The sequence below is a fragment of the Hesperophylax consimilis genome, chromosome 14, assembly GCF_061612785.1.
Source record: "Hesperophylax consimilis isolate HC1 chromosome 14, BYU_Hcon_1.0, whole genome shotgun sequence".
NCBI classification, from domain to species: Eukaryota; Metazoa; Arthropoda; class Insecta; order Trichoptera; family Limnephilidae; genus Hesperophylax; species Hesperophylax consimilis.
In genome coordinates, this window is record NC_142849.1 from 12,549,853 (window position 1) to 12,562,576 (window position 12,724).

The window sequence follows — 12,724 nt, forward strand, 5'->3', positions numbered from 1 at the left end:
CATTATTATGAAATTTACATAAAGTAGATATAATGAATCACCATACTAGGCGGCTGCCTGTTTCATGGTGACCAATTGAGTGTAATTAATTTGTATGAAATATGAAATCTAGTATAAACATATGAAATTAGTAACTATAGATGAAGCTAAAATTTTGGAAAAATTGTAATAAAAAGTAGAAGATAGAAATTAGAAAGGAGAAAGAAGTAAATTAGCATTAGATTGTAAAAATGTACATAATTATATATATAATTTTTAATATGTGTGCATGCAAGCACACATGTGTATATAGCAGCAGACATACCTATATACATATAACAGCACATGTATACATACACCCATATGACGCATCCTCACGCATATAAACAATATATACACCTCTATCTGAGTACTTGGAATAGGCTACTAACACTATAACAATCACACATCAAAAAATCCCCGAGCGCTTTCCTGAAACTGTCGTATTTGGCTATTGATTTTATTTCTAACGTTAAATTATTGAATATTTTTGGAGCAAGAAAGTTAAATTGTCTTTGTGCCATTGAGGTTTTTATTGGGGGAATAGTATAATTCGATTTGTTGGAATATCTTGTATTATGGGTCGATTCAAAAATATTTTTTTTCGTATGTTTGAATTTATAGTAGGAGGATATGTTTTTGACGTATAAGGATTTTATGTTGAGTACTTTGAAGTCGTTAAATAAGTCCTTCGTGGGGTGAATATAGTGTACTTTGTAAATAGTCCGCATTATCAATTTTTGAGCTTTAATTAATGGATCTAATATAGTGTTAGAGCATCCTCCCCAGACTATTATACCGTAAGATATAATTGATTGGCATAAAGAAAAGTATACCGTTTTTAGTGTATTTTTATTTAGAATATTTCGTAATGACCTGAAGATATATGCCAGTTTCCGTATACGGTTTGTAACATTTATTACGTGATCTTCCCATCGTAGTTTATTGTCAATTATTACACCCAAATATTTAATGGAATCTACTCGTTCTAGTGGATTGCACAGACAACTAGAGTTATCTCTACAAGAATGTATTTTTAGTGTATGATTGATTGAAGGCTGACTCGGAATATTAAGACTAAACGTTATATATTTCGTTTTAGTTATGTTTAAGGTGAGTAGATTATCATCCAACCACTGTTTAATAATTTGCAATGTTAGATCCGCTCTGTGAAATGTTTCTTCCCATGTCTTACTTTTTAGTACTAGGGCAGTGTCATCGGCGAAAGTGATTATATTGCCATCAATAATAGATAGTTTACATAAGTCATTGATATAAATGAGAAAAAGTGTGGGACCGAGTACACTGCCCTGTGGCACACCAAAGTTAATGCTAGTTGAATGGGATGGTTTATGCGATGGTAGCTTAACACATTGCTTTCTGTCTGTGAGGTACGATTTGAACCAATCAAATGCCTTATTCTTTATTCCGATTTTTTTGAGCTTGGCTAGAAGGATTGGATGAGATACTGTATCAAATGCCTTAGCTAAATCCAGAAATATTGCCAGACATTTATCACCTTTGTCTAAGGCTTGTGTTATATGTGATGTTAGTTCTAAAATAGCTGAATCTGTATTGAGTCCTTCTCTAAAGCCATACTGGTTTGACGAGAGTATGTTATATTTTGTAAGATGGTCGATAAGTCTTTTTTTTACTATTTTTTCAATAATTTTTGATAGTGATGATAATATAGAAATTGGTCTGTAGTTTGTTATGTCAGTAGGATTTCCGGACTTAAAAATTGGTTGAACTAGGGCAAGTTTGAGTTTGTTTGGGAATTCACCTTTAGTGAGACTGAGGTTTATGATATGTACTAATGGATGGATTATAAAGGGTTCAACTGTTTTTAGTATAGTTGAGGAAATTTTGTCATGATTGCACGAATGAGAGGGCTTTAACTGTCTAATGGTTTGAGAAATTTCATCGTAGTTGGTCGGGTTTAAGGTGAGTATATTATCTGTTTCACTGGCACATTGATTGATAATGTCGGCAAGGGCATTTTCATCGGTTGATGTCTTATTTAAAATCTTTGATGCTAGATTTTTACCGATATTGCAAAAGTATTCATTTATGTGATTGGTCACAGTGTCTGGATGGTCATTTAGGGAGGTGTCTTGGCCGTTGATGTTTAATTTATTGATTGGTTGTACTGGGTGATCAGTGTTAGATATTTCTTTGACGATATTCCAAATTTGTTTGTTATTATTACCGACTCTGGACAGTTTTTCTTTGTAGTAGTTTTCTTTTGTGGTTTTAATGATATTATTACATATATTTCTGTACTTTTTATAAAATATTTGGGCTTGAATGTCTGTCTAAATATATCTGTCTTCCGGTTTGCGCCATCTATAAAAAATCATTGACAGAAGGAACGTTTCCCCTCAAGTGGAAATCAGCAGTTATCACACCAATCTATAAAACCGGTGATAAGCATGACGTTAAAAACTACCGTCCAATTTCCCAACTTCCTATTTTAAGCAAAGTTCTAGAAAAAATTGTCTTTGATCAATTATACTCGGCTATTTCCACAATAATTACACCGAATCAGCACGGATTCATGAGAGGTCGGTCTACGACATCCAACCTGACCCTTTTCATTAACTTCTTGCATAGCAAGATGGATGACAAAGAGCAGGTTGATACTATGTATACAGACTTTTCTAAGGCTTTCGATCGCGTAATACACTCAATTCTTTTGAAAAAGCTTGTCTTATTTGGTATACACGGTGACCTATTTAGATGGATCGAATCTTACATTAGTAACCGTAATCAAGTAATCTTAATCAACGGCGTCTTCTCAAAATCTATCGAGGTAAAATCTGGTGTCCCCCAAGGGTCCCACCTAGGTCCGCTAATGTTCAACATTTATATAAATGACATTGGATCATGTTTTCAAAATTCCAAATATGTACTTTATGCCGATGACATGAAAATATTCAAAGTTATTCGTTCTCTTTCTGACTGCGAAGCCTTACAGAGTGACCTAGATAGGCTTTGCAAGTATTGTAAAGTTAACTGTCTAGATATAAACGTTTCTAAATGTCACACTATGACATTCACCAGAAATAAACTCGTAATTAAGTACTCATATTCACTCAACAATGAACCTGTCATCTCTAAAACGGAATGTAAAGACCTCGGCGTTTACCTTGATAGCAAACTTATATTTAATAAGCACATTGACTCAATCGTTAATAGGTCATATAAAATGCTTGGTTTCGTGCTACGTGTAAGTAAAATATTCAGTAATCCGCGTACAATTGTAATGTTATATTTCGCATTAGTCAGAAGTACACTGGAATATGCATCGCCTATTTGGAATCCGCAATATAAACTTTACATAGATAGTATAGAACGAATCCAAAACAAATTTATAAAATATATTACCCACAGATTCAACAATAATTTTGAGTATACATTTGAAACTTTGCAGCGAAGACGAGCAGTAGCTGACTCAATATTTATACACAGAATTTTAAACAATGAGATTGACTGTTCTGAACTTTTGTCCCTTATTAACTTTAACATACCTTTGAGACGTACACGACATACAGTGCTATTCCACACGCTAAATTATAAAACAAATGCAGCATCTAATTTGACAATTAACCGAGCTCTTCATACTCTAAATAATATTTGTATTAACTCTAACATTGACATTTTTTCGGATTCACTGCCCAAATTCAAACGTGGCATCATGTCAATAATTTAAAGAATTCAATGCGCATACATACAGACACACACACACACAAACACTCACACACACATTACACATGTCACACACACACCTATAAACTACACAAGTCACCTGGTAATTAAGGAATAAACAGACCATTTAGCAGACATTACAAGCAGTGGCGGCTCGTGACTTTTGGGTTACTAGAGTGTTAATATTACAAAAAATGGCTTAATTGATGTTGTTGTAGCTGAAAATGATTTTTTATTTTTTTTCGAAAAATTAATTTTTTGTATGAAGATTTTCAGGAATTCCGTGCGGCGCACGGCTATACTGAAATTTCCTGAAAATCTTCATAGAAAAAATCGATTTTCGAAAAAAAAAATAAAAATCGTTTTCAGCTATAACAACATCAGAAATGCCATTTTTTATAATATTAGCACTCTAGTACACCCAAAAGTCACGAGCCGCCACTGATTACAAGGAAACACATCATAGGTACACAATATGAAGTATCTTATTCCTGTATATTGTTTCATCTCTGTAAATTATGTACTGTTTGTTTCAATAATATAAAATAAAATAAAATTAAAAAAACACCATCGGCGTCATGAGATTTCAGTATAATTATTATTTAGATATTATAACAACGTATAATTCCACACAATTCCTCAATTATTTATATATAAAATACAGAAATAATAAAACACAAGAGATAACTAAATCCTAATCCTAATCAAGGCATCCACAACCACAATACTCGGAATAACAATAAAATCCGCATTCCTCTAACACACACTACGAAATATGGGATAAAATCTCTTAACTATATTGCCTACACACTCTATAACTCTCCTCCAGATATGTATAAAAATTCAAAGTAAGGCTTTAAAAGAATATTTTTAAAAACATAAAATTATGTAATTCTTGTTGTGTTTTATGTTGTCTTGTTTCTTTCTCTCTCCTTTCCTTTCCCCTATATTTGTAATTGAGCATAATCTATTTTTACTAATGTATTAGTAAGTAATACCTTCTCGTAAATTCCTTGGCTTTGTGGTTATGTGCACATCCCTATCTGTTTCCTTTTTTGTTTCTTCTCGTTTGTTATACTTAAACTCCCTTTTTCTATTTATGTACTGTTTCATATGTGAAACTTATTATTTTGATATCAAAATACCAATTTCAAATTGTACCTATTAATTTCACACCCATGTATTGTTCCTCTCGTTCTACAATAAGTTTTGTAACTCATCGGGATTGCTCTAGCAAGAAATGAAAATAATTTTAAAAAAATAATTAAAAAGTTTAGCACAAGCAGTACATAATATTCACAAGTGAATTTCTACTAGTAATTTGGTATCACAACCAACCCAAGAAATAAATGTGGCTTTCACAGCGCCCTTGAGGTGATTTTTCACTAAAACGGCGCTATATAAATTAGCCAAATATTATTATTATTATTTCCTGACTTCCAACATACAACTTAAAATCAGTATGCAAAAATAATTATCACTTCGGAAAACACTTTACTTAATTGAAACTGAACCACGCCAAATTCACATACAACTCAAACACCCAAACCAAAACAAAGGAGGCCCACACAACACTGAGACTAGCAATTCATATCTAATCCAGAGGTGTGCTAATAATTCAGTGGAGAATGCTATCAACAAATACATATCATGGACTGTGCAAACATATGCGTGCCACAGCCGCTGATAACGGCGGCCTTATCACCAAATTACTCGCTGATAGTGCGGCCCGGTGCAGGTGAAACTCACATCAAGTATATAGAACAGATTAGTAGACCATCGATGAAGTCGGCTTGATTGGATAATATAATGGTTACAGGGTTACTGTCGTATTGGGAAATAGCTAATTACTCAATACACAATTTTTTTGTGCAAAAAAAAAAACTTTTTAATAACAACAATATTTGTTACTTATTGCACTTTTACATACTTCAAATTACTTGACGAGACACCTAAGATATTAACACACATCCGGCGGGAACAGCATTGCTATCCAATAATTTAATACAAATATTTTATAACACTCTCTTTGTAAGGGTTCCAACTTTAAGCATATGTATTTTTAAAATGTGAACTTGTCTTTTGTGAAGAAAAATATTTCATGAAAAGGAAACTATACTAAACACGTAGAACGGGTAATACATCCTTACACTTATCGCACTGGAGATGCGGAAAGTTTTGTTTATTTTATGATTTGTGCAAAAATGAAAATAAATATTTTTGTAATGTAATAAAATATGTAAATTTTTTACACATAAAACATCACAAAATGGCCCATTACTAACTTTAATTTCAGTTTATCGAGTTGTATTACAAAAGTAGGCTTTAATTTCAGACAATAATTTTATAGTTGGGGTTTGGTGAGAGTGAGAACTACGTAAAAAAATTAACAAAAATATATGTATTGTTTTCAAAGATTATATATAGCTGTTAAAACAAAATCCATTTTCTCAATCGGACCCTTATTTTCGCCTGCATGAAGTGTGTAAACAAGAAATATTTCCTAACTATTCAATGAAATTTTTTTACTTGCATAATGATGGTAGTAGGAGAAATTCAAATATTGTCAGGTTATTCGTAAACCAAAATGTTTGTCTTTCTGTTTTATTTAACAAAAAAAAACGAATTCTTTTACATCACTTGAAAGAAAAAGAAAAATATAGCTCTTCAAAATGTTGTCCATTCCTGCACTATGCTAATAAGAAATTGATTATGTGCAATGGAGTATAGTATTTTATTGTTAATGCCGCATAATTCTACTATGAATTGTTTTATGCGAATATTGTACACACTTATATATAATTAAGGGTAACAAAATATATTCCATGAAACCGATCAGAGACTGTCTTTCAAGTTGACCAATGAATTAATGAACATATTTTCTTGAAATTTTTTATCAAATAATATATTTGTTGATATTAGAAAAAAGTCACCATTAAAAGTCATCTATTTGATGATAGCTTTAAAAATATTATACGGGTTATTTTTAATATTTTCTTGAAGAGCACTGCCATCTATGAATATGTATTCAAAGGAACAATGACATGTATTGTAGATAAATGCTGGTATTTCATGTAGTTGAGGAAGACTCGTCACTTTCCAAGTTGTCTCAAATATTGCAGTCAATGATAATTTCTGGCTTATAAATGTAGAAAAAATATTAATTTTACAGAACCTAGAAGTCATTGGATAAAACATAAAAATTAATGTATGTACAAATTTTGTATAAAAACTTCAAACAGAAACTACACTGTGATGCAATAAGGAAAAAGGACTCACCCTCGTTATTGTCGCTTATACTTCCCGGTGGTGTAGAATAGTTCCCTGTGCTGACAGGGTCTTCATCCTTCTTCTTCAGAGCCTACACAAAGATACAAAAGTTATTAGAGGTGAAATTTGTTGAACATTTATTTGTGGAAATTCGTTGATTCGGTATAAATTTACACATTATTTTAGACATAACAAAATCATTGTACATTATGAATTCAATACATCACTGCGGAATTATCTGATAAAGAGTAATTCTAAAAAAATATCAGCGAGATTATTTTTTTAAAAATCTGTTTTCTGAGTTGTTTCTAAATGATATTTTAAAATATCACAGGTCCCATATTATAATCTTAAAATGATAAGTCACACAAAAACAAATAATTTTAGTGTATTTGGTTTTGACTTTAAATTTCCGGGTGAAGGAATTGTTTTGCTTGGAGCCCAAACATATATTATTATTATTGACTTAATTCATTTTTTGACAATGTTCAGTCTGGGTTTTGCGATATAATTGATTAAAAAATGGGTTTACAAAAGGGCTTCGAATAATACACTTGATAATGACTAAGCAGGGTTGTTTCACAGATTTTGAACAATTCATCAAACTTCAAAGTTAACATTCAAGTTCTGTGAAAGTTCTATTCAAGTTCTACTATTAGGACGGGTTGATTTACAGAATTTGAATATTACATCAAATTTCAAAGTTAAAATTCAAGTTCTGTGAAAGTTCTATTCAAGTTCTACTATGAATTAATAATTTTAACGTAAGTTTCACTTAACTTAATTTTTGTGAATTGTTCAAAGTCTGTGAAACAACCCGTCCTTAGATATCAATGTTGAAACATTAAAAAATGAACACTTGAATGAATGAGACAATAAAAAAGAAACTATTTTAAAATGAATGAAATATCACAAAAAGTTTTTGACGAGAAAAACACACAATGATAAATTATTTAAAATACAAAAAAAATATATGCACAACATGCAAACAAATGCACAAATGAATGCGAAGAAAATGAATAATGATAGGCTGCAAGCAAATTCATGCTGTTATTTTAGTTAATTTGTTAGATTACAGAGAAGAGAAGATTAAGAGAAGGTTATTATTAACTAGCTAACCCGGCTTTGCTGGGGGTTATCCATAGGAGATGGACATATACCATTGTGGACTTTTCTGTAGGCCTGTTCAAGATATACAATTCCGTAGTACATTATTTTGGTGTATCTCATAAGGTTTAGCCAGCATTAGAAATGTAAACGCCCGAAAATATTTTTTACGACTTGATTACAAAACATCGATTTTTCTCTACTTTGTATAAATATAATATGTATGTATTATCTATAAAAACCTTCCGGAAGAAATTCTCTAAATGACAGTGCAAACCCTATCAAAATCCGTTTTGTAGTTTAGGAGAACTAAGCACACAAATAGACAGACGCGGATAGCGACTTTGTTTTATATACTATTTAGAGATGAAACAGATTGATTTTTACAAAAGGGCTTCGAATAATACACTTGATAATGACTTAGCAGGGATGTTTCACAGATTTTGAACAATTCATCACATTTCAAAGTTAACATTCGAGTTCTGTGAAAGTTCTATTCAAGTTCTACTATTAGGACGGGTTGATTTACAGAATTTGAAAATTACATCAAATTTCAAAGTTAAAATTCAAGTTCTGTGAAAGTTCTATTGAAGTTCTACTATTATCCATGTACTGTGAGACAACTAAAATAATCATTGGTTTAAATTGTTTAGAAGTACTCATATTTAAATGTTGAAAATCTTGACATTTTAACAAAAAAACAAAAAGATTTCTAGAGCAGCAAAATGAGCATTATTTATACAAAATAAAAGATTTGAACTTAAAACTGGGTATTTGTGTAGGTAATTAATGTAAGAAAACAGAAGTTATAAAGAATAACAATTGAATTTAAAATTGAACTCGAAGTGGTGAAATTCGATATAATATTGACCTTGTATCGAGACATACACAACATACTTTAACCAACCAATTCTGAGCTTATTTTATTAGAAAATTAAAAACATTTTTTTCTATCACATGCTGTCTCAATGCTGTTGGAAAGAGACAAATGTGACAGAAGGCACTCCGCGTGATGCCTTAGGTTGCAACCAGTGGCGACAGCAATATGTTATCAATATTTTTTACTCCAAAGAGGCTCAAGAATTGCTGGTTAAAGTCTGTGAGTTACATCCTGATAACCCTAAATATTGACACAGGCACTATAAGTTGATTGTACGGCAATAATAAATAATTATTAACTAAATTTACAAAATAAGTATTGTTGAAAATATTAATGAAAACAATAATTATTAACATTAATTTCATTTAAACAATAAATATACTATTAATTCCTTGATATCTCGAGTTACAAAATCTGGCCCAACCGGAAGTTGAAGTCAGAACCTTTTACTATTTGTGTAACTGCTTTACCATTATTAGGAGCTACATATCTAAAGAGCGTACAACAATTAAAAATAAACTTTTTTTGTTTTTTTAATATCTTGCAACAATATAAATATATTCACAGACACAATAAACATAGAATTAGCTCAATTAGTAGAGTAGATACCCAAATAGTAAAAAAAAAATAAAAAAAACTAATAAAAATAGAGTGAAACCTGAGCACAAAATGTAAGACAAAAGTAAACAATTGAAACTGAAAACGAAATACCTACACAAATAACAAATAAAATAAATTGATGAGACATGAGTACTGTTTTAGATTAGAAGCCCACAAGACATAATCCTACATCATGGGATATTCATATGAAACCACTTTGTGATGAAAATGGACAATTTTTAAACCTGGAAAACCTCATAGTTCCTAGAAAAGTTCATAGACATCCAAATTGACAAACTTACCCTAACATGAAATCTAGCTAACGTTTCGACGAACTGGGTCAAACCATATGACAACCATATTTTTGGCACCGGGAGGGTTTGAGAATGCTTTGAATAAACTATGACATCAGTTGTACATTGACCACTGAAGAGCGCACATTGAAATAACCAGACCACGCGCAGAAAAGTAAAGTTCGCCAAAGTAAGGCAAAGGCTTGCAGCGTGGTCCATTGTGGGACATTTTCTGCACAGGATCTGAATATTCATTTTTAAACAAAATACCTGGCGTAGCAATGCTAAAAGTGAATGAGTGAGGTGGATAAATTATAAAACTTTATAAAAGAGTCTAACTAAATAACATTACAAAATATTCAAAACTAGTGGACCCCGCAATGCTTCACTATTGCTAATGTCTTTATCGGGCGTCTCCGACTTATTCCACCATTCACTACTGTATACCACAATGTTACTGTTAAAAAACTACTTTACAATGAATTTAATTCGACTCCGTATCTCATTCCGGTGCGGATATTGCGTTAAGTATTCCTCGGGCGTCCCCAATTTCTTCTACCATTCAAACCACTCTTTAAATACTCCTGGCACTAATAAGAACTAACTTTGAAATTTTCAGCGATATCAGTCGACTACTTTTGAGTTTTGCGAGCATGCAAGCTGAATTTTTATACATCAAGATTGGAAACAAGACTGAACTTTTGTTAACACGATTTGGGATTTGTAGTAAAGTTCTTTACGCAGCCAGTAATTTGCGCGCCATTGTAGAAAGGACTAGTAATTCATAAGCACATTTAATTTTCGAGGACTGAGTAGTGATATTACAATGCGAGTTGCCTGTATATCGTCAGAATCACTTATTGACAAATCACAGAAAGGGAGACAGATCTGTTGGTGCACATTGTTCAGATTGTGCAGATTGTTGGATCTGTTGGTGCTGAAAATTAACTATGTAAGTCAAGAACGAGAATATTTTGCTAGCATAGTGGTCAAGAAGCTAGCATAGTGGTCATAGTGGTAGAAGAGCAAAAAAAAAACAGGTGTGCCGGCCCCAGCGTTGCGATGTCTAGGGATGTCTCTCTAGATCTAGTTAATTAAATTTTTGATATTTCTCTACCTGCAAAAGTATGGCTACTACCCGTGGCTCTATCCTACTGACTTTCTCTTTGGTACGCTCGGAATGAACCATCAACGAGACAGAAGGAATATGGGCTGTGCACATTATTACACATTTCTTCAAACTGATTTGTGGATGACGAGGACTAACATGGTACCTTTAGATGCTTTATAAGTTACTTCTGCTTCATGTAATTTATATTAATGCTTTATAACAACTGGAGTGAACGTCTTGAGTGATAGCACGTCATAATATGCCCATTTTGTCTTTACCTTTTGCAAAACATTTATTTGAATTTTTTTCAAACATTCCCTCGTATAACTGTTATCATTGGTAGAAAGCTGATATAATGTTTTCCTATTTTATCAATGGATGTCTAAATTCCGCCGTTTAAAGCCTGAAGTATAGACTGTGCTAGAATTCATAGATTTTTATTTCTTTCTGAACTGAAGTTTTTTTTTAAATTGATTTAAATTGATCAAAATAACCACAACCACACATAAACATTATGAAATTTTTCAGGATGTGAAAACAAAAATTAGTGTATTAGAGTTTCTATTTTTTGACCTGGCAGTGCAGCGGTTGTCAGTCTGGTACTTTGTCAGACATATTAACTTCTTAGGATAGTTTGTTCGATTTTGCGAACAAACAGCTAAATATCTATCAACTTGTTCGCTTTTCGGAATAGCTCATGTGATTTTGTTGTGTCTCCCTTACTGTTAAGGGTAGAAATATGATCTAAACAGTGTTAAAAAGAGAAAACACTCTGTGTTCTATTCAAATCTAGAAGTTAACTACAGAAGAATTAAAATGTGCACCTCTATGAAACTAAGGACGGGTTGTTTCGGAGAACTTGAACAATTCTTCAAATTTCAAAGTTAATTTTCAAGTTCTGTGAAAGATATTTTAAGGTTCTGTTTTTATTTCAGTTCTGTCAAGCAACTAGCCTATAACGATAAAATAACGGAATTTGAATAGGACTTTCACAGAACCCGCAAATGAACGTTGAAATTTGATGAATTGTTCAAATTCTCCTAAACAACCCGTCCTAAATGTTCCAACTGCAAATTGAAAAAACTTTTTTTATTAATTATTTTTGATAGGAAATGACAAAAAAGTGAGGTGGCAATAATGTTTATACTACATTTGTCTTGTAAAATGTGTTTTTTCAGTCATTTTAATTCAGTATTTAGACGATAAAACGGAAGGTGAGTCACTTTTAAAACTTTTTTATGTTTGATTTAAAAATAATAATAATTTAAAAATTATAAATTTATTTATAACTAGCTGTAACCGCCACGCACGTGCTGTGGATCAGTCTGTCTGTACATATAGATAAACAATAGCTCGTGTTGTTTTTATGTCCAACAGATTGCAATGTTTTTTTAAAAAGCACGTTTTTACTTGTCACCGGTGACATATATACAGGGTGTCTGGAAACTCGTAGTACAAGCGGGAAACTGGTGAATCTACATCACATTTGGAGTCGATTTTGTAGTATATTTTTTTTTGATTTGAGCTTTCGTTATCAAGTAAATCGAGTTAGAAGTTGATTTTTTTATTTTTTTTTATCAAATTCTTTTAAATTATTACTGAAGATCAAAGTACCCAACTAATTAGTAGTAGTAAATAGCCGAAAAATATTTTTTTTTTTTTTTTTTTGTGAAAATGCTCAAATCAAAAAACTTAATGTTTTTTTGGGTTCCCCATGTGGTGTAGATTCTCCAGTTT

General features: G+C 31.8%; 1 protein-coding gene across 7 annotated transcripts in view; it reads right to left on the reverse strand.

Moving 5' to 3' along the window:
• Nucleotides 1-12,724, reverse strand: part of scrib (scribble planar cell polarity protein) — a 412,544-nt gene that overhangs the window by 148,494 nt on the left and 251,326 nt on the right. For all 7 annotated transcript variants that reach the window (XR_016303147.1, XM_089639515.1, XM_089639514.1 and 4 more), the window contains one exon: nt 7,006-7,087. Coding sequence is in view for 6 of the 7 variants with exons in the window: in XM_089639515.1 (XP_089495641.1) it covers nt 7,006-7,087 (82 nt within the window). In the remaining variant the exon portion in view is untranslated. The remainder of the gene's footprint in view (nt 1-7,005; nt 7,088-12,724) is intronic.